General features: G+C 32.3%; 1 protein-coding gene across 1 annotated transcript in view; it reads right to left on the reverse strand.

Annotated features, from left to right (window-relative positions):
- Nucleotides 1-1,465: 1,465 nt before the first annotated feature.
- LOC143054170 (uncharacterized) overlaps nt 1,466-23,792 on the reverse strand; it is a 32,224-nt gene continuing 9,897 nt past the window's right edge. Inside the window, exons 4-16 of the mRNA XM_076227090.1 lie at nt 23,537-23,635; nt 18,659-18,757; nt 17,427-17,528; nt 16,008-16,061; nt 15,270-15,294; nt 13,973-14,230; nt 11,861-12,724; nt 10,934-11,040; nt 9,094-10,338; nt 6,519-6,549; nt 5,208-5,476; nt 4,377-4,404; nt 1,466-2,765 (exon numbers count right to left, since the gene is read on the reverse strand). Of these exons, the coding sequence (XP_076083205.1) occupies nt 2,455-2,765; nt 4,377-4,404; nt 5,208-5,476; nt 6,519-6,549; nt 9,094-10,338; nt 10,934-11,040; nt 11,861-12,724; nt 13,973-14,230; nt 15,270-15,294; nt 16,008-16,061; nt 17,427-17,516 (3,282 nt within the window). The 5' untranslated portion in view covers nt 17,517-17,528; nt 18,659-18,757; nt 23,537-23,635 and the 3' untranslated portion in view covers nt 1,466-2,454. The remainder of the gene's footprint in view (nt 2,766-4,376; nt 4,405-5,207; nt 5,477-6,518; nt 6,550-9,093; nt 10,339-10,933; nt 11,041-11,860; nt 12,725-13,972; nt 14,231-15,269; nt 15,295-16,007; nt 16,062-17,426; nt 17,529-18,658; nt 18,758-23,536; nt 23,636-23,792) is intronic.

Here is a 23,792-nt window from a genome sequence, read left to right on the forward strand (position 1 = left end):
AAGTTAAAATCATCCACCCCAAACTATATGATTTATGGTGAACTTGGCATTTTTCCTGTTCAACTAGATATCAAACTAAAAATGATTGCATTTTGGACACGACTTTTATCTGGAAAGGATTCAAAACTGTCTTATTTATCTTATCAATTATTATACAAATTGTCGGTCGACAATCATTTTGAATCGCCATGGTTAAAGGTTTGAAGAAACGTGTTTGATGATACTGGCTTTTCCTATATTTGGACAACTCAGCTTTTTCATAGCTCAGATTGGCTTATTCCTTCGATAAAAATACGCCTACATGATCAATTTAGACAGGAATGGCATTCACTTATGTTAAATTCACCAAAATCTATAAATTATAGATTATTTAAGGAGACATTTCAGTTTGAATGTTTTTTAAATATATTGTAAGATAAAGATATCTATACGCTGTGCAGGTTTAGAACCACAAATCATAGACTTCCCATAGAAACAGGACGGTGGAATGGTATAGAAAGTGAAAATAGAAAATGTTTGAAATGTTATAATAATTGTATTGGTGACGAATATCATTATATTCTTGAATGTAAATTATTTGAAAATAACAGGAAAAGCTAATTGATAAAAATGTGTGGCAAAGGCCAAATATTTTAAAATTCAAAGAAATAATGAGTTGTACTAACAAGTTTAAATTAGAAAAACTATGTAGATTTATACGCCAAATAAATAAATCATTTGTTCTCTAGGCAATAACATAACCCCCATTTTGTATATTCTGTACATACTGATATATGTGTATGTGTGTATTTAACGATAGTTAGTATATGCCTGTGTGTATGTATGTTTGTGTATAAGATGTTATTATAAATAAGTTTGTTATCATTGCTATATGTATGTATATCTCTTTACCGTTGTACCTTATGGTTTATGAGAATAAAGATTATTTTTATTATAATACAAACAACACAAGCCAAATATTATAAGAAGGAAAGTACAATTGAATTGGAAACAGAAAAGAGTTCCGTAACATACTTAATGTCATCTGTTTTATTTTTGTTCATCTCATAAAATTCAAGAATGAACATAGCAATATCTATGTTTTGGCAGTTAAAATTGCAACCATGAAATGGATAGAAAATAAAATTCTCGGTTTCATCCCTTTAAATGCAAGCCAGTCTAGAAATACGGATTTCTGAAGGTGGTATGACATGACAACTATTCATAAGAGGTCAATTGACAGTTTTCAACTATCGGTAACCGTATGGCCTTCAACAAGGAGCAACATCTATAGAGCATAACTACCTTAGAAATGACCAAACATAACAAAATGTAAAACACTTTTTCTTAATTATGTACAAAATGAAAATATATTTATATATATGTTATATATATATTATATGTATAGAAGAAATTGACCACTGAACATCAGGCTCCTGACCTAAGAATAGCCACATACAGCATTTGTCAGAGTAAAACAACTAACTTTCAAATTTTAACATATATTAAGTGATATACTGATTTATTTTAATATAATGCAACGGCTTCTGAATAAATACATAGTAAATATAGCATACTTGAGTACTAAAACAATTCAACATTTGATCTTAAACATAAGTGCAATCATTCCTTGTAAAGAATCAATAGTGAAATTATTCTTGGTTCAAAATCCCTAATGCAACCATTCCTGGTTGAAACACTAGTGTGAACAGGACAAGAACACTAGAAAGTTTACTTGTATTCATTTAAAAAAAAAAATCAACAGTGCAAGATTTGTTAATTCAACTCCAATCAATAATATCAACCTCATTTGTCACATAATTCCCATTAAACAGACATATTTAAGATAAGATATATTTTTATTTTTTCATACTAAAAAATATTTAGACCTTTTTGGACCTTTTGGATTATAGCTCTTCATCTTTTATGTAAGCTTTGGATTTCAAATGTTTTGGCCACGAGCACCACTGAAGAGACATGTATTGTCGAAATGCGCATCTGGTGCAAGAAAATTGGTACCGTTAATTTTATTAGAATCTTATAATTTGTGGTGGATATTTTACAATGAGTGCACTCGGATTTAAAAAGCCTGTGAATATTTTGTGGATAAAACAATATTCTCCGGATAGAGTACACTGGCGGAGCCAAACCACTATTACACATATTCGGTCGACAAACACAGATCAAAAACAATACACTCCAGAAAAAATACAAACTTTATATTCTTTAAAATTGCTTAACATAAAAATCTGTGTGTCAAAAATGTTAAACTATGAAATAGACAAAAAAACAAACAAGATAAAATACTGCTTTCCAACATACTTGCATTGTTATTAGATAAGCTTTGAATGCAAAACCATTTTGTAAAAAAAAATTCTGAATATATCTATTAAATATAAAAAAAATAAAAATAAGGTACACAGTAACATTTAGAATGATAAGAAAATGAAAATAACAAGGTTGTAATACTTGTAGTCACAACAAATCTGACAATGTGTTTTCAACGATTTTTACACTTTTGCCGATGTATGACAATGCCTGTGCGATTGTCCTCAATGTTGGTTTCAGGCTATGTTTTGTGCAAAATTTGTTTCTCCATTCCTCTAAAATGTCTTTGTTTAACCGTACCAAGTCTCTTTCATTTTGCCTGTAGCAAATTTGCTCCCAGGTTTGACACTCCATTCCAAGTTCAATCAGAAACGGGAGAGAGTTATTTCCAACTAATGGAGCCAATCTATCAATGTGTTCATCTACAGGAACCAGATCCCACATCTCCTGCTGCGTTTCTGTAATGTTAAATGATAAGTATTTGATTCATTATCGCTATATTGAGAATTTACCTTTGATATAACTGACTGATGATTCCTTTCTCGCATACTAGAGTGAAAATTTATAGCAAAAAACTAAGGGCACACGTCCCCGTTGTCAACGAACTTAACAACGTTGTCATAGGTTAAATAGCAATAAACAAATTAGCATTGGTCATCTCGCCTCGACGCTTAAGGATTAAGTACTCTTGTGCTGGTTTAATGCTAAACATATACCTTTTAGGGTGCGCTCGACTTTAGTGACTCAGCACGAGATGTTTTGGAATTTACAGGTTGTTTAGAACTTTTGGTAAAAAATAAACGCTAGCACATCATAGTAAAGCAAGTGAGTAATCTATGTTTCAAATTTTATAACAGAAATCTCTGTATTGAAGGCTGTTGATTTTCTATAAAAATCTTGGTTTATTTGCCACAAGGTCCTCTATTTCTATTAAATGCAATGAATCTGTAAATAACAATGCTTTGCATCAAGTTTCCCCTTGGTATATGTACAAAATGGCCTATCTCTATTATTCATTATATCTGTAGTTTTGATACTATTGAAGTTTGAAAAGTTCATTCAAAAATGGTTACAGAAGGGGTCATAAACCTTAATTTCATTGACAACGGGGGCGTGTGCCCTTAGTTTCTAGCGATAACGAAATTGACATGAAATTGACAACGTCGTCGTTAATAAAATAGCGATAAACAGATTATCATTGATCATCTCGCTTGAGCCAGTACCTCTGATCTGAACAACAGGGGATATTGCATGGCCCTCCTAGTTTGGTTTCTGCATATACTTTGATTATATTAATCAAAGTGATGTTTAAACAAGGGCTCTACAGTGATCTCAAGTTCTTAAGCTTTCATTTGATACCAAATTATTCAAATATTTTACTTCTAGGCAATTAAGTTACAGCTCAATGAAGGAATCTTCTTTCTTGTATGTTCTTTCTGATTGGCCCCGGATTAGTGTTTCCTTACCTTTAAATTCATTGGGGTATAAAAACGTTGACCGAAGTACAATTGTATGATACATACATGCAATGTAATCATTGCAGAAAAGAAGCAAACTCGATAGACGAGAGTATATGCGTGAAAAGCGTGCATTATAAACTGTCGCCGAATTTTTTTATAACGCCAGTATCATACGATGTGTATATGTATAAAATTAATCTGTTTATTTATATTTACATGATACATGTAATATTATGAAATAATTACATTAGATGTATGTTTCATTATAATACGTTATTCTGATTGGCTAACTAGCAATCTCGTGACATTCCTTAATCAATTGCATTACACAATACAACTTTTCATTCATGATGACACGAGGTCCCACAATAAAGTGCACAGGTAAATGAAATCAAAACTTGATAAAAGGCGTGTTTTCATGATCCTATAGGTAAATATGTAATTATAAGTATTGAATGCTTTTTTTTGTAACTTTATAGGGTTGTAAAAGCGTTGACCGTGCGCATACAAAATGTACTTCGGTCAACGCTTTTACACCCCAATAAATTTACAAAAAAGAGCATTCGATTCTTAAATAAAAATATAAAGGAACAGCAAGATATCACTTACCAAAATCAATGGAACCCCCTTTCACAAGCTGAAAAACAAAACACAAACAGAGAATTATTTGTAGGGTCCATTTAAATGAAAAAGAAATACAATTGAAAACAATTCACATTTACCCCTGGCCAAGGACGAAATGCGTATTGTCTTAATCTTTGAAAATCCTCAATGGCATCACGAAGAGCCAATAGAAATGTCGTAATATCAACATAGAGCATTGGGTCATACCAAACAATAAGATACAAATGGCCTCTTAAATTACTTGTGTAAAACCATACACACAGAAAAATGAATGGTCTAATCTCTATAAAAAAAAAGACGAGAAACGCTAACCTTATAAATCACATCAACAAACTTTAACTACTGAACATACATCTCCAAGTTGATACGATATTCTACAGCGTGCATTTCTTATCATGATTGCTTTGAAAGAGGATTATTACTTACTCAGATGTTATTGAAAAAAAGAAACCAAAGAGTCATTCGACTGATTTCCGGATGTCATGGGTTTTTTTTAAATAACAGTTTTCAAATATCTCTGTCACATGATGGTAGGGCTGGTGTTTCTTATTTTTCATTTCCTATTGTTTTGTGTATGTATTCGTCATTTTTGCACTTTTGGCATGGCGTTTTAAATTATCTTTTTTAATGTTCCTTGTATCATTTGTACATTTTTTACCCACAATAAACGTGATTAAATGTGTTTTTATTAATTGTGTGTATAAGTGTGTGTGCCAGTTGAAAGACATTTCAAAGACGCAACCTATACAATTGCCCAAACCTGAAAACACAATATAAATTGTTTCTTTGTGTTGTAATTCGTCAAACTGTATTAACCTTGCATAGTCTGTGGATACTATCTTGTCCACTTGCTTCTACTGCTTCTTTGATGTGGTTGAATGTCATGTTGACACTGTTCCGGCATTGTCTCAGAACTTCAAAGTTCCATTTTCTTGGATCATCAGTGTCTAACATATTATCAACATCAGTCGTTGACAACCCTAAACGTATAGCCAGTTCTCTAACATTATCCCTACTGTATAATAGTGACATACGGCGTAAGTGGATATCTGATGGCGTCACTTTCAAAAAGTCTTCATTTGTAACTGTATTGGAAAGATTGTATCTATTAGTATCAACAAAAATTTAAAAAAAAATATAATAAAACGAGTATTCTGAAATGCACCTAAATTATTTGTTTTGCATTTGAATGTAATTACTTAAAATTATCTTTTCCCTTTGTTTATTACGTGGCTGGATAAATAAAGTAGCTGTCATACAAATACGAGTAACATTTTATTTGTAAAAGATAATTAAATATACAGCATAGTACTATTTTAGCATTATGCAGTTTCGTTAAGCATCAAATCCCTAGGAGACTAGAAATTTTGTATATGCGTTGAAATCCATTTGTTAACAACACCTATTTAAGAATGACTGTAATATTTTTTCTGTCTATGAAGAAATAACATAAAAAATTTGGTGCACACTGAATAACGCCCTTAGCAGGTTATTTAACAGTGTGCACCACATTTTTTATGTTATTTCGAATAGTCAGAAAACATATTACAGTCATTTCTTATAATTTATTTTAAACCGTAGAAAACCATGAAAAAACGTTGATGACGTCACGGTCACATAACTAAATTATGTCTATGGGCTCATAACAAAATAACGTCAGCCAATCAGAAGACGCGTTACATCCAAAATTAAATTATTTCTAAATATAAATAAGAAGATGTAGTATGACGTCGGAATGTATATGAAGTTCATTTTGTGCATTATACTAATCACGTTGTAAGTGCACTAGTCCCAATCTGAATTGACTAGGATTTTCAGTTTTTCTATATAAGGTTGGGGGTTCTCTATGGACAATCTGGCTTTGTCTACCCAATAAATAAAAAAAAAATGACCACCATGAAATAGCACAATAGTGCTGAAAACGATGATAAAACCAAACAATCACCCAATCAATCAAAGTTTAAAGCCTTTTGCTGATCTGTCAATAATGACATATGTGTCAGTTGGTCTTTATGGATATGTATATAATTGTCTATCATACCATATCTGATTTTTTAAATAGGTACGAAGGTTATTGATTCATATACTTAGTAACATAGACTATTCAACCGACTCAGAATACAGTACCTGGACATCCTGCATCACATTTATCTTCATTCTAAAAAAAAATAATCAATACATACTAATAGACCAATTGCACATTCAATGAAGCTTCGGTTTGAAAATTTATAAAATAAATCAACCGCGAAAAGATTTGGCAATGTTAAGTCATAATTTTGTCTTGTAAATAGTACCAGGCTTATAATGTGATACGCCAGACGTGCGTTTCGTCTACATTAGACCCATCAATGACGCTGTGACCCGTGGTCACATTAACTTTCACTTCAATCGACTCTTATGTGTCTAAAAGAGAAACCGGAAATACCATTACATTTCAATCATGCTGTTTGCAACCTAAAAATGAAAATACTCGTTTTGGTAGCATTAGTGGCAAGATCGAGCCTTCTAGATCTGTATTATTTTTTCCTCAGGTATAGATTACCTAACTGAATGTGGCAAAACTTTAGGAATTTTTGGTTCTCAATGCTCTTCGACTTTGTACATTATTTGGCCTTTTTAAAAAAAATTAAACGAGTGTCACTAATGAGTCTTTTGTAGACGAATCGCGCGACTGGCGCAAATATATAACTTCAATCCTGGTTTCTATGATGAGTTAATTATCTATCATTAATGTTTTGTTTTGCTCCTTTTTATAACTTTTTTCAAATATTTTTCTGTTCTTCGCCTGGTTTTTTTTAAATTTTAATTAGTGTCTCACTCGATAGAGTGTAAAACAAAAATGTATTTTTTAATAAAATCAGTAGTTTCCCTGCTTGAGTTTTCTTGGGTTAAAACAAATCTTTATAAAAAGGATTAGTTGACTAATATACGTCTTTCCAATTGTTAGCCTTTAGATTCAAATCATATCGTACGAGAACGTACAAAAAAAAATATAATCTGTAAAACGACTACCTAGGGAGAGTTAGGATCCCGCTAACATGTTTAACCCCGCCATATTATTTATGCATGTGCATGTCCCAAGTCTAGAGCCTGTAATTCAGGGGTTGTCGTTTGTTTATGTGTTACTTATTTCTTTTTCGTTCATTTTTTTTTTATATAAATAAGCTGTTAGTTTTCTCGTTTGAATTGTTTTACATTGTCTTATCGGGTCCTGTTATAGCTGACTATGCGGTATTGGTTTTGCTCATTGTTGTAGGCCGTACGGTGACGTATAGTTGTTAATGTCTGTGTCATTTTGGTCTTTTGTGGACAGTGGTCTCATTGGCAATCATATCTCATTTTCTTTTTTTTTATACCTAGTTTTATGACTTACCGGTTTAACGTATAATAGAATAATTCTAATGTTTCAGTCTTTATAATGTTTTTATTTCTTAATGCTCGTACTTTATTTGGATTCGAGTATCAATTATGAGTCTTCTTGTAGCCAAAACGTCTAACTTTGTATCTTTGTAACTATAATTAGTTTATCTTTAATTTTTTATGATTGTGTTAACGTGACAGCCTTTGATCAATACACAGTTTTGAACGAATTTATGCACATTTTCTGTAAAAACACAATTTATCCTGCAATTGGGTGTTCAACTATACAGATACAGCCCTACAGATATCGCTATGCTGTATCTGTATACTATACAGATATCGTTTAAAAGCTCCGCCCACTACCGGACTGAGTATTGTATGAACCTGTGTGACCTCAGAATGTGTATTGCAATCGCATTCCAATGACATATCAATTGCGAATTAACGCTTACTTTTATACGTTCTGTATGTTTTCAAACATTTCTTTAGAGCAATAAGAATCATACTAATTTTCTGATAATATACACACATGAACAGCAGTCTTTTCTACGATGACAACTATCGATTTCAAAACTTGAATGTGTATAATTGTGTAACAAAAACAACCATGTATATTTCAGCATGCATGTTTAATGAATGTCGAGTCTGAAGCGTAGGACAACTCGTACTCTCCTGTTTCAGATTGGACAATGTCTTGTTATTTGTTTTTACTGTTGAAATTAGTTGTTATGTTAAAATAGATATCTAATCACTTTGAGCGATGTATTATTGTTGACCATTCGAGATTCTTTTTTTGCGAACCCGTCTTCAGCTGAATGTGTGATAATTGTATCGTATTACTACACGGGCCTCAAGGGATTTCAAATCGAAAATAAATGCAAAACATGTGTTTTTGTGTCTTTCAAAACACAAATAATATACAGAATTAATTCCAGGATAAAGACAATAACTGTTTAACGTCTTTAAATATCAGCTGTATTTGTACTCGGCCCGAAACAGGTGTAATAGCTCGCTAAAAGCTCGCATAAACCTTTTTTCCTAGCCTTGTACAAATACAGCTGATATTTAAAGGCACTAAACAGTTATTTCATATTTCATATTACATGTGTTCGATGCCTTAACAATAACAAGAACGGTACACCATTAATTGCATTTCGACAATAAATATCTCTGCAGTACAACTCTATCCCAAGATATTAATGTTTTTATACAAAAAAATAATTTCATAAATGTTAAGCTATCATATACTTAACTCACAAGGAAATTATTGTTTTTGATAAATTGATAAGGTATAAAAGTAAGTTCAATAACACATTGCACTTATCTTACATAATAAATATACCTTTCCTGAAAACCACGATGTGATTATGTGAATTTTGTGTTCAATGCCATGAGCAGGACATATCCAAATGTCACCTATGTTTGGTAGTTCGTTGATTTGGAGGACACATGGGTTATCTGGTGCGTTACAACATATTCTGGTTATAAAGGATGCATCACTGGTGTGATGCTGATCGCTGCTGGCTCTAATATACAACTGACTTATTTTCTCCAAGGCAGAAGTTAAACATTCAGTTATGCTGGAAGCAAGATCCCTCATTATTAACGAATTCGTTCTGGCATGAACTAGACGGGCAATAATGCGTTCATCTTCGCAGAGAATGTGCAGATCTAAAGAAGGATCTACGGTGAACACAGCTGATCTATGAAATAGCATGTCCTTGTTGGTCTGTCCATACTTTTTCACTGCCCAGACATATAGACAGTAACTTATAAATCTAAAGGATAATGCAGGGGGTATCATCAATGATGACGATTGAAAGGCTATGGCAATACTCCTGTGTGTGAAACTAGCTGACTGAAGATATCCAGAGTCATCATTTGTACGTACCATACTTGCAATATAGTAGAAATCAGCAGGGATACGTTTTCGGTCATTGTCGTATCTCTTAGGGTCTACCAAAATATCCAGATGGGTCATGACATCTAATAAATATTCCTTGTCTCTATAAAATTTCAGATATTTCTTTTTCTTCCATACTTCTCGGATAACCTTTTTTGATATTACACCGGTCTTGCTCATGACATCCCACAACACTCCTCGTCTTTTGTCGCCTTCACAAAATGTTATGTCAGTAACAATAGATTTAAAGGCGTCAATAAGATGGGTGGGAGACAAAATGACCTGATTGTTCAAGTTATGTTCATCAAAGTATAATACTTTGCCAATAGAATGTTGAAATTTCAGAAATACCTTTAACTCTGAATCGTTCAGTGGTCGTATTGGCTGCTGAGCGTTTATTTTCTTTAGATGATCTAGTGTTATCAGCGGAATGTTGCGTTTGATCAGAGATGCAAATTCCAATTCTAAAGGGATAAAGCACTTTGGAAGACGTTCTCCCCATGTTGGTTGTCTTTCCGTTTCTCTGATGATAGTACTCTTAATCTTCGCCATTTCTGTGTCATGTTTGTCTTTGGCGTTTACAAATATCATATCATCAATTACCAACTGGTTCATGATTGGTGTTTGTTGATACATCTCTTTGATATCTGCAAATAGTTTATGTCGTATTTCTTCAACCTCATTCTAAAAAAAAATGTTAAATAAATAATTACTTTGTGTTATCCGGAAAATAGAAAAGACTATACCAAAATCGAAACAGCACCAACGTTTGACTGAGGAATTTACTACTTACGTATTTGGCACAAATTTTTGGAAATTTTGTATCCTCAATGCTCTTCAACTTTTTACTTGATAAATATTTTGATATGAGTGTCACTGATGGGTCTTATGTAGATGAAATGCGCGTCTGGCATACTTAATTATAATCCTGGTACCTTTGATAACTAATTACATTTCTTAGTGATTTCTTAATTGATTTAACACATGTATAAAGTATATCACAACAGCACCGAGTAACTGACTTCTCTTAAATGACCACCGAAGGTTCAGATAGTATTCAGCAGCAGTGCCAATTCGTTAATGATAAAAACAATTTAAATATGTAAGTTAGAAAACTCGGTTTGATTAATTTAAATGAACATGGCCTAACCTTTTCTCCGAAATTGTCAATATATCAAAAAGTGCTGTTTTTGGTCAATAAGGACGCAATTAATAACCCGTTTAAAATCCAAAATGTGTTTTTAATTGATGGAAACTAGCATATCTTTGAAATACTTACAGAGTTTACTTGATCCTTGTGGGTTAGACAAACTATTATCTTAGGATAACCTGGAAAACTTCCTTTGCAGTATGTTACAATCGCATTGACCCAGAATCTTAGATAATCTGAAATAATGACCAAAACAACCAATCAACTATCACAAAAACAAAACTAGTGAATTTATCTTAAGGTATAATATCGTTAAATTTGAAAATAAATAAATATTTGTAACATAACTTTTATATGATAGATATATTTTTTCATAATATGCTCGTTTTGAGGAGGGTTTGGTGCTCACAAACAAGTTCAACACCACCAGATTATCTTTTGCCCTATGTTCTTAATACCAACATAATATGTATGTACCTTACCTAAGTTAGAAGCTTTTAATTTTGTGATTGTTGTTGGTTCATGTTTTTCATAATTGTTTTTAATAAATCTTATTGTATGAAATAGGTTGTAGTTTTTTTGCTAGAGACGTTCCACGTTTTTCACTCTGGACCTTTCGTAGCTAACTATACGGTATGGGTTTTGCACATTAATCGATGGCATACGGTGACCTTAAATCTTCTTTTATTTCCGTCCTGTGAACTCTGTGTTGATGATCGTCTCATTTTCAATCATACTACATTCCCTTATTCTTCAAATAATAAAAACAGGACCATTGCAGATGTAATGCAATCAATGACATTTGGGCTTTAGTAGCCATCAATGATGATATCGATTAAGGTCATGATTGCAAAGACTTTACAAAACATCTTTTTCTGCATTACGTCATTTTATCAGAAAATTTGCTTCAGATATAAAATGGAGTTTATATGTCATGGCATTTTCAATATCCTACCCGTATCAATCCAAGTGATCTGTTGCGGTTTTAAACTTATAAGGTTTTCAGGGTGTATTTAAAAAAAAGCCATACTAGTATATTTTTTTTCTGGTAAATACCTCTTGCTGTTTTAGGTCCACTTTTCCCTGGGATAAATTGTTCATGTTGACAAGGATCGTCAATGGTTCGACTTCCATCCAGCACAATCATATAAATAGCTCTATACGTTAAAAAAGTTTGATGTGTTGAATAGAAAACATCATGTCCACCAAAATCCCAGATAATTATAGGAGCTATCATTTTGTTATGTAACTGCCTTTTGCCAGCATTAATAGACTTCTTTAAAAAATTCTCTTTTGTGATTGAGATTTTCACTTCTTGGACTGTTTTGGTAACTCCAAACATATTTTTTAGCTTGCTGATAACTCCCGGTTTCGTTAAGGTTTGTATGTGCATGTCCCCCTTTAACCGTGTTTTCAGACATGTATCATCTAAAACAGTGTAATGCTGAGCCTCAAATAATTTTCTTTCATTTATGGAATCAGTATTTTCTTTAACAGCTGTCCGGTAGGTATGTACTTCAGGTTCATTCCGATCGCTAGGGCAATCAGAACTTTGAATATCGTCAATAAGTCTACAGGACAGTCTTTCCGAACCACGGTTTATGTCTTGCATGTCTTTTCTACAAATACCAGGATGAACGGGTTCAATCTTCAATTGATGATCAGACATTGTTTTAACATGTTCAGTAATAAATGTTTTAGTTGACGACACACTATCAAAGTCATACTTTAAAGTCGTATCGGAGGAAGATGGTTCAATTGGTTGATGTTTTTGTTTTCCTTTATCGGCCGATAAAGACATGTCTACCCTCATATCGGGTATATATTTAGTGTTATACGTTTTAATTTGTGACACATTTTTCTTTCTTTTGTCTTCTTGTAAAAGAGATCTGCTAACAGCCAATTCCTCGAGTGAAAAATCTAAAATAAGAGATTGATAAATGTGAAAAAATATAATGCATATAATCTGTGACAAGGTTAGATATACATATATTTGTCAAAAATAAGTAAATAGTTGGCAGTAATGTCAGATCTGTGTCACAGATAAAGACAGAAATGTTAGAGTTGTTGTTACCACAATTTTGTCCTTAAGTCCCCGTAAAAGACTTATCACCGGTGTTGTACTTACACGAGCAACAAAATGAACGAGATCTGCTCATCCTTATCAAGACCCTGATATCCTGCTCTAATTTTGTGATGTGGTTCGTGTTGCTCAGTCTTTAGTTTTAAATGATGGCTTTCGTGTAACGTTGTTTGTATTTTGGAGCCTTTTTTTTTTGGCACGACGTTGTCAGTTTATTTTCGACTTATGCGTTTAAATGTCCTTACAGTAGAATCATATTTACTATTTGATGTGTGCGTTTTCTATACTATTAAACGAGAAGACCTCATTTTGTGTGTCGTTTCTCTTCCTTCCACAATAAACTAATCATCATGCATCTGTGTCCTATAGGTACCACGTATAGTCGCATTTGTCATTCATTCTTATGATTATCCAGTTTGCGTTATTTGGGGAGAAAAACGAAAAACAAATGCGTCCGGATATTTTTTTCCTCATTGATTTGGATGAAATTTTAAGTCAGACTAGACTTTCGGTTTTGTTTTTCTGTACTCTGAACATACAAAAACTATGAATACAGAGTTTTTGCTATCATTTCAAGTGTACTATCCCTGGCGGTCACAGAGTTTATAAAATAGAGAGGGTCTTTATAATATATCAATGACCGTCGTGGATTGATTAATAAACTGAGAACTGATAGTAAAAAGCAAACACACTTTATTTATAGTAATGAATGTTCATGTAATATACTAATTAAACGTATGTTCATATTGAAATAAATAGAAAACAAAATCAGTCATCAGACTGACTTTTTGGGAAATATAAAAGACTTCCGCTTCCCTTTAAGACTGTTTTAAAATTAAGCATAATTTGCATAAGTACTTGGGACATGACAATTATTTTCCAGTTTTGCTGTATCTTAAAATATACATATGTTTATAACATCAAACCAAGTGTCATATTTATTACAAGCTGTATGCCATAAATAATAAAAATAAACACAAGTTCTACAAAGTAACTTTGAAGTGATAAAACAGGCATTGCCATTGGTTTCAATTATGACCAAAAACATTTCAACTCAAACTTTTCCATGTTGTTAAATGTCTTACCTTGCCTTCCATAAAGCCAGTCCTTTGTTTGACGATCTATATATGAAAGCCCATTGAATAGTCCTATCCCGTCGGTTGCAATCCTAAATCTAGAGGGGCGTTTCCCTGCAAGATATCTGGCTATAGTCGTCTTCCCTGTCCCCTGTTCACCAACTAACATAACACGTGATTCAAAGTGGGGATAACTTTCTTCTTCGAAAAGACTAGAGAACACCTTCGCTGATTTTTTATCGAACCTTTTAACTTCAATTGGGAGACCTGAAATACCAAATGACATAACTCTCTGATTTATTTGTGTTATACCTCAAATGCAGTCTCAATGTTAAACTTTCAACTTAAATATGTTTGTTTTGTAAGCTGACTTGAAAATATCAAAGCAGACCTTTATTTGCTTTATAATAACAACTCGATTTTTTTTGTACTAGTCTGGTTTAAGTTGACCCACACATCTATGCAACCAGTCATATAAACCGGATTTTGTCCGGTACAACTGATCAGAACTGTCCTAGATATACTGCTTCCTTTACTGATAATTGATGCCGTAATGATTATGACTCCCTCAGACAAACCCTTCATTTGTATTTATTCTTGATACTAGTACATACTACGTTTCATAAAAAAAGAAGATGTAATATGATTGCCAACGAGGCAACTCTCGACAAGAGACCAAAATTACACAGAAATGATATAGGTCACCGTACAGCCTTCAACATTGGGCAAAGCCGTTACCGCATAGTCAGCTATAAAAGGCCCCGAAATGACAATGTCAAACAATTCAAATGAGAAAACTAAACGCCTTCCTTTTGAAACATATAATAGAAACTAGATTTTGTGGGAAGCGCTTTATTTCAAAAAGTACACACGGTCAAAGCTTTTACTATACTATGAAATGAAAAGGTAGCATCCAATACTATAAATAGTTAAATAGTAAAACACGATTAGTATCAAGTGTTCCTTTTATTTTCCTGTGTACTTCACAGCGGATATGTCTGTCATCATGTATGTTACGATTTATGCAATTTATGTAAGAATGAAGAATGATGCGAGATAGATATTAGTCAATCAAAATAATGTATAATAATGAAATATACATCTAATGTAACTATTAAGAAATAATCTTAATCAAAGCTGACTGTGGTATGGGCTTTTCTCATTGTTGTAGGCCGTATAATGAATTAGAGATGTTAATTTCTGTATCATTTGGTCTCTTGTAGAGAGTTGTCTCATTGGCAATCACATGACATCTCCTTTAAAAAAAAACTCTTAGATCTACTGAACCATGTTACACATTACTCACCAGGTAGAAGAGTCTTTCCATAATCCTAAAATAAAAGCAAGAAGTCTTGAATTTTGTCTTTATTTAAGGTGTTACCTAACACTTGAACTAAAATTATTTTGGCTTGTTCAATTTTCTTAAAATTTTGACAAAGTATTTACTTTGACCCTTTGACAAAAATATAAAAAAATCAAAAAAATTGAACCAACCGTTTAATCAGAAAAATTACACTGGTTATATAGCAGTTTGACAAACACTCATTTTGATAATTGAGAAGCTTAATATTCCCGTAAGAACACAACGTCATTAAAACGTTCTGCTGATTTTACAGAGTTATCTCCCTGTAGTGTTAGGTATCACCTTAATGTGCATTTATAAAATAAAATGTGTTAAAATTATTAATAAAACAATATTGTTGTTCTGTTTAATATTGATTAAGATTATTATATAATGTTAATTGCTGTACCCCAATTTTCTACATGTTTATGGCTGTTTGGTTTATTCACACATTGCCGACAATACAATGGAATAACATGCACCTGTCATAGAAGTAAGAGGATAAGTAAGATAAAAGATTAGATTGAATCCACATTTTTCTACGTAAGTATTTAAATGAACCCTGTCAGGAATATAATAGTTTTGTTCCATTCGTTTAATAAGTTTAGCTTTTGGTTTTGCCATTTGATAAGGAACTTTCTGTTTGTAATTGTCTTTTGGAGTTGGGTATTTTTGTTATTCTATTTTTAATGTAAGTCTTACCTTTAATAGCCTTATTATTTCGTCATCGATGGTGAGGTCTATCGGCGTCTCTCCCTAAATAACAATACATGTTTTAAATTGTTGGAATATAGACCTAGATATTGGTTTCTGCTACAATCTTTTCGTCATAATTTGTATATCACTCAAGCAAGCGTAAGGCAAAGTCAGTGGTTATATCGGGAAAACTAGTCCTATGTGTCCTATAAAATGAGCTGTACTGAAACATATAAGTTGTTCTACAGTGACATCACTCTCACATGTTGTGTTTTGGCGCTGACATATATGTTAAACCAATCCTGATTCTATATGCACTTTCACAAAGCCACGAGCCTTTAATTTAGTGGATGACGCTGATGGCGGTCTCTCAGGATATGTTTTAATTTATTGTTGTGTCATAAATAATTTTTAACTGATATATCAGAATCGCCCTAAACATGCTTCATTCAGTTAGTATACGTTTTGGTAAAAAAAAATGTTATGGGCTTGTTGAAGGCATGTTTGTTTTGTTTAATATTCAAATTTTATTGAATGCTTGTTTGAGACTTATTCAAGGTACAATTAGTTCAATTTAACGGATTTTTTGTGTAATTGAAATTTGCTGTTACAAAATGGGAGTCTTGGGATGATACCAGGGTCAATATGGAAAATCTATACATAAAGCTGTTTTAACAGCTTTATGTATTAATAGGTTTGTTTACCCGAGTAATTTCAATTCATAGCGATTCTAAAGATTTTGATTGTAAAAAAAACCACTTAATCCTCAGTTGACATTACAGTATTATAATAAATGTCGACCACCCCTTTTGTTGTGCGAGCGTAAATAAGCAGTTGAATACAGTACAGTTCATTCAAGTACAAGTAATTCATTTTACAGCCTTTTGTATGTGCGTATTGTTATGCGTTTACTTTTCTACATTGGTTAGAGAGACTGTCCCAAGTCAGGAGCCTCTGGCCTTTGTTAGTCTTGTATTATTTTAATTTTAGTTTCTTGTGTACAATTTGGAAATTAGTATGGCGTTCATTATCACTGGACTAGTATATATTTGTTTAGGGGCCAGCTGAAGGACGCCTCCGGGTGCGGGAATTTCTCGCTACATTGAAGACCTGTTGGTGACCCTCTGCTGTTGTTTTTTATTTGGTCGGGTTGTTGTCTCTTTGACACATTCCCCATTTCCATTCTCAATTTTATTTCAAATTTGAATTTCTAGTAATTTGAAACAAGTTGGTATACTGAGGATTCACAAGGTACAGGAAATGTTAATCTAAGTTAAGACATGTCATTGATCACCACTTGTATATCAAGTACATAAATTTATAAAAACAACTTCGTTCTTTCATGTAGCAATGGCTTATATGGGATAACTGAAAAGAAATGACAGATTTTTATAGATCACTACAAACATTACCACCGGTACTTACTTTCAAATTAAGTAGGTGTGGGTCACTGTCCTTTTTTAACAAATGTTTAACCATCTTATAGTTGTAATTGCTAGCAGCTTGATGTAACATAGTATTTCCATACTTTTAAAAAGACAATTTTCAAATTATAGATTTTTATTTGGTGCCATGCATTGGTTTAATATGTTCTATATAATATCTTTATAATGATAAGCCACTCGAAAGCTGTGTAATATTTTCAATTGTTGTTATGATACGATTTTTTTCTAACACTATTAGGGTATTTCATTTCGCAATAATTTCTATTCACTTCAAATTTCTACTTTCTGCCAGTTTACTATAGTTTACTCATCGAACATTTATATGAAGTTTCCTGTCAGTATAAAAATATGGAAATGTGGTATGATTGATAATAAGACAAATATACATTAACTTCAAATTAAGTTGATGTAAGAAATTATAGGCAAACGTACGGCCTTCAACATTGAGAAAATTCCATACCGTATAGTCGACTTTAAAGGGTACGATACACAAAATGAAAAAACCTAACGGTCTAATTCATAATAAACAATAATACGAAAACTATGTATGACAGACAGGAACCAATTATAACAACTGAATCATAGGCTTCTGACTAGAGACACGCTCATAAATAATGTGGCCTGGATCAACATGTTTGTGAGCGCCAAACCCCCTTTATCTAACTTTGGACAGTGGTGTTACAGCTAATCATAAACACAATCTATAAAAAATCATTTGAAAAGAGCTACACTCACCAGGTACAAAACCGACAAACATATAACAGACAGGACATGACATGATATTTATTTATCCCTTGTTAGGTGTATTTCTGTTTGTATCCATCTGATTAATTTTAGCCTTTTTGAACTGATTTTTATAATTTGTTCTAATGTTGTAATGTTACAGCACTGTCTCAGTTAAAAGAGGGTTGGATCCCACATGATTTATGTATGTGCTTGTCCCAGGGGCCTGCAATTCAGTGGTTGTCGTTTGTTGGTGTGTTAAATATCTGTTTTTCGTTCATTTTTTTACATTAATAAGAACGTTTGAATGGTTTTCATTTGTCATTTCGGGGCCTTTTATAGCTGACTAAACAGTATAAGCTTTGCTCATTGTTGAAGGCCCTACGGTGACCAACAGTTGTTAATTTATGTGCCCTTGGGTCTCATTGGCTATAATATAACATCTTCTTTCGTACACAATATAATTACAATTTACAATTTAAAACTCACAGTGTCTTGTAAATTCGTGTCACATCCATATTCAATTAAAATCTTGGCTATATCTATATAATCGTGTTTAACAGCATCGTAAAGTGCAGTTCTTCCTTTCTATAAAATAACAAAATCTTAAAAATAAGCAAATTAAATTAAAAAATTAAATGAAGAGGACATTATTGGAAATCATTTGATAATTGTGAATACTATAAGTGTACCAGACCGAATAATCAAGTAAGAAATAACGTACAGAATAGCAGAATTAACGCAAGATGTGTTAATATAAGTATGATTATTCAGTAAATTTTCTTCCACTGCACTTAAAACTTTATATTCACCAGCAAACATCTAGACTTAATAATTAATCATCAATTTATTAATAGGTTTGTTTACCCGAGTAATTTCAATTCATAGCGATTCTAAAGCTTTTGATTGTAGATGTATTGTTGATCTTACATTAATGTTAACAAACGTATAGTCACACATATTAATCTTTAAGTCTATGAAAGAAGCGTATCAATAAAAACTTTTCTGATATCACATAGCGATATTGTCTAATATCAATTGTAAATATGCGGACATTCCATGCGGAAAATGTTGTTTTCGGCAACGACAAATTAAGAAAATACTAACTTTAAAACTTATTGTTCAAATATAAACAACAATTGAGTCTAAATATACATTCAGAAGCTTAGTCTAAATATACAGTCAGAAGCTTAGTTAGAAGCTGAAGTTAATGTCCGTGTAAAATTTGAAGTGCTGTGTTTTTCTTATATACATAAATATATAAATGCTATTAGTTCTTATATCAATGCGATACGTTTAAAATATCATAGCGGTGTTTTTGTTATATCAATATTAGTACTTATTAGTATTAATACTAGACTGCTGTACCCATATTTTGACAATTTTACCTATTATGTCTGTTTTGTTCACGCATCGTTGTAAATATGACAGAATTTGACGAGACTGTCATACACGTGAGAGGTTAAGCGCTATAAAACTAGGTTCAATCCACCATTTCAAAATTTGGAAATGCCAGTACCGAGTCAGAAATATGACAGTTGTTATCCATTCGATTGGTTTGTTTTATCATTTGATCTTACGATTTGATAATGGACTTTCTGTTTAGAATTTTCCTCGGAGTTTAGTATTTTTGTGATTTTATCTCGTAGTAGTATTGTATGTAAATAAGCAGTTTTAAGACCATTGCTTAAATTCAAATTGTTTTTGATAACACCTGACAAATTTCTCAATTGGTTTTGGAAGCAAAACTAATCAAAAAAGGGTTTAATAAACAATGTCGTAATCAAATAGCTAAGTATCAAAATGATTATCCACATTTATAACATTTAGCAAATTTATAATGAAAGCACCGAAATAATATATATCCGATATTCTCGCAACGCACGCACGGAAGACTTTCTTTATTGATAACAATGAAACTAACTTGTGACAAAGATGAAACATACTGTCCTCGTTCAGATTGATTCGACAAAATCTGACCTGTACTTTTTAATCTCCTTTTTTATACAAATTGGACCGTTTGTTTTCATGTTTGAATTGTTTAACACTAGTAATGTTTTTGTTCCTATATAGCGTAGTGTTTGCTGTGAGCCAAGGCTCCGTGTTTAAGGTCCTACTTAGATCTATAATGGTTTACTTTAAACAATTATTGCTTTGATGGAAAGTTGTCTCATTCGAGCTCATGCACCATCTTCTTATATCTAACAATCTTAAAAAAACAATCCCTTATAAATAACTAATTTCCAGTCCTCAAACTGAACGATCTAAATTTATAAATATAGAAAAGATATATACACATTTCTAACGTCAAAAACATTAACATCTTATTTATTTGTGTTCTTAACATTTTTATTTTAGTACTCATTGAAGAAATGAATTTATAACAAGTGATACGGATTGCTATTTTGCACTTGTTCGCGTATTTATACGATCGGTTCCTAGTCAAAAACGAAAGTCAAATCTATGTGGCAACAATACATCGGAATGCCCTCACAGTCATCGCGATGTAAAATAGCGTCCACGCGGCGAGCTGATTATGTTCATAGAGATTTCGATTTACCAACGGGAAAAGTCTTTGATATAAAAAAAAAGAACTGTTTTCCTTTTTAATATTTTTTCTATGTTAATAATAAATACATTTTCTGTTTGACAAGATTTTTGATTTTCATTGTATCTGAAGTTGTCAAATTTATAGTCTGAGGCTTCACAGTTGGTATCTCCAATGTTCGGGACATCAGCATTTGTGCATTTTAATTTGTTCAAGTTTGTTTGACTTATAGGTGATATTGGCTTAGCAAACAATTGAATTCATCTCAATTGCATTCCACTGAATTTGCTACATGATATTTATAGAATGTGTACACCTACAAACGATAAATCGTGCATTTCTGTTTCATTTATTCAACAATTCAATTTTCTCGTTTAAATACCCCCTTGCTTGTTATTATATAAAATAATTTATAGACATTATACACCAGACGTATGTCGTGTTAAATGTCACCCTGTTTTAAGAAAAGAGTCATTACTTTATGCCGAGAAATCTGCCTTTCTTCGTACAAATGCTAACATTCGTCTGAAATTTCCCACAATGCAACTCGTTGATATAAGACGATATCGCTCGTTGATATAAGAAAAGTTTTTTTTATCGAATCACTTCTTCCATAGACTGATGTTAGACATACAAAACGCATCAGTTTTAGATATATACATACAATGTATATATAGATAAGCTAGTTATAACCATGACAAAGCAACAGGGATATAACAACAAAACAGTGTGAATGTTGGTAAAGGTAAATAACGTTTTGAAAAAAGTAAAACAACAACAAAACAGTGTGCATGTTGGTAAAGGTAAATAAGGTTTTGAAAAAAGTAAAACAACAACAAAACAGCGTGAATGTTGGTAAAGGTAAATAAGGTTTTGAAAAAAGTAAAACAGCAACAAAACAGTTCCTCAACAATTCGCAAAATCATAAGCTCAAACAATTTAACCGAAAAGAAAACAACTGTCATATTCCTGACTTGTTACAGGCATTTAATTATGTAGAGAATTCTGGGTTAAATCTGCAGTTTTTGGTTTTAAAACTAGCTAAACATCTCATATTTATAACAGTCGCATAGAATTATATTATATAGAAAACAATGTCACTACAGACTGCCCAGAGTCTAAAATGACCATATATTGTGCTGGAACACTAAAATCGAGCACGCATTTTACTCGACTAGTCTCGACACTATCTCGACACCACCTAACCAAATCTAACTGTTCTCGACTTTGGTCTCAACTTTACATAATAAGTCTGATTCAGAACGTCATGATTAAGATGAAGTATGAAATGGTCTCGACCAAGGCTCGACCAATCTCGATCTGTCCCGACTAGTCTTGACCTTCAAATGTAGGCTTGACTAGTCTGAATCAGCCTATCTAATTAAATTTAATATAGATCTTAAAAATGTCAGTTTATTTGGTAGTTCGTTGCTGTGAAATTAAAGAATTTAATAAGTAGGAAAATAAGAAATTTTAAATTCAGATAGTCATCTTTAATTCTTTCTATAACTTTTATAACATGATAGATAAACTTGTCAAAAAGGGGTACAACAGTCAGCATTTTGTTTTAATTTCAACACTATAACAACAAACAGACATTTCAGCAAAGAAAAGCAAACTGGCATACACACCAAACACATGTTAAAATGACACAAAAAATATAAAAGAATGACCACAGCATGCACATAACCAATCTAATTAAAAACCGATCTCTCATCGCTCCTGTTTCTGATATGTCGCGTGGGAGATCTAACGAAACCCGCTATGAGGTCACATGTGAGTGACCTCGTAGGTGTGTCTTTTTCGACCAATGAAATTGAGTCTTCCACGATCTTGGAAGTTTAACGTAAGGTAAAGAGGGATGTAACTCATTTTATTTACGACGAAATCGTCAGTCAAAATCATTCATTAACTTTTTTGATTGGCTTATCAATAGGTCGTCAACTCATTTGCATATCATTATAAATTCATTACTTTAAGTTCACTCACATGTGACCTCAAAGCCGGTTTCGTTAGATCTCCCACGCGACATATCAGAAAACGGGAGCGATGAGAGATCGGTTTTTAATTAGATTGGCACATAACAACACAATAGCGAGACGTACAAGTAAAGAGCCACGCCTTAAGGATATGGCCCCTTCTGTAAATCTTTATATTACAAAATCAAAATAGCCAAACATCAAAGTAATAGATTGAAATGGACGTGCTATGTTTTAAAAAGGTAACGTTTTTGAAAGCAATACTGTTTATTGTTTCAGTGCATGTGATAGACAAAAGGAATATTGTAACAAATAAAGGTAAGATTTTGTAATAAAAAATCTTTAGACTTTAATACAGAGATTGTTGTTAATAAATTTTAAACAGAGATACGCCTCTTTTTTGTCCATAATATGGTTTAGCTTATTGTTAACAAAACGACCAAAACAACCTTAACAATTCCTCAAGAAGTACTTATTTGAACCAGACTATGTATTTATATACTGGTTTTATGGATATGATTCCTATCACTGCTTTCAACAATCTTCTATTTATTTCGCACAAAATTATCAAAGAAAAGAGTGAAAAGGAAAGAACATTTAAATATGTGTAACATTGAAACAACAAGAGGGTACACGATACTTTAATTATGCTACAAACATATCCATGCAGTTTTTTTAATCACCCCATTATCAATGCAGAGATCTGATGTAATTTACGTCCAATACAGGTATCATAACATTACTCAATACGTAAGGATTTTTGATACAGTTTCACAACATTTGCCGACTCTTATTAAACAATTTATTATTATTTTAATGTGATCTTTTTCTACCACATACCCTGTTCTGTAAATGGATATCAACACCACTGTCAATTAACAAATAAACGACTTTTGTTTTCCCATTCCATACAGCAAAATGAAGTGCAGTGTTACCATGCTGAATACAAAACACATATAGAAGGTATCAACGTAAAGTTATTCAAAGATTTTCATGAAATCAAGTTAATGTATAGTATCGCATTAAAACGTATATTTGGTCTGTTAGCTGATATCAAATTATTTAAAAAATAATAAGTAAAAGCCTTTGTAAATGC

The sequence above is a fragment of the Mytilus galloprovincialis genome, chromosome 12 (genome assembly GCF_965363235.1).
Source record: "Mytilus galloprovincialis chromosome 12, xbMytGall1.hap1.1, whole genome shotgun sequence".
NCBI classification, from domain to species: domain Eukaryota; kingdom Metazoa; phylum Mollusca; class Bivalvia; order Mytilida; family Mytilidae; genus Mytilus; species Mytilus galloprovincialis.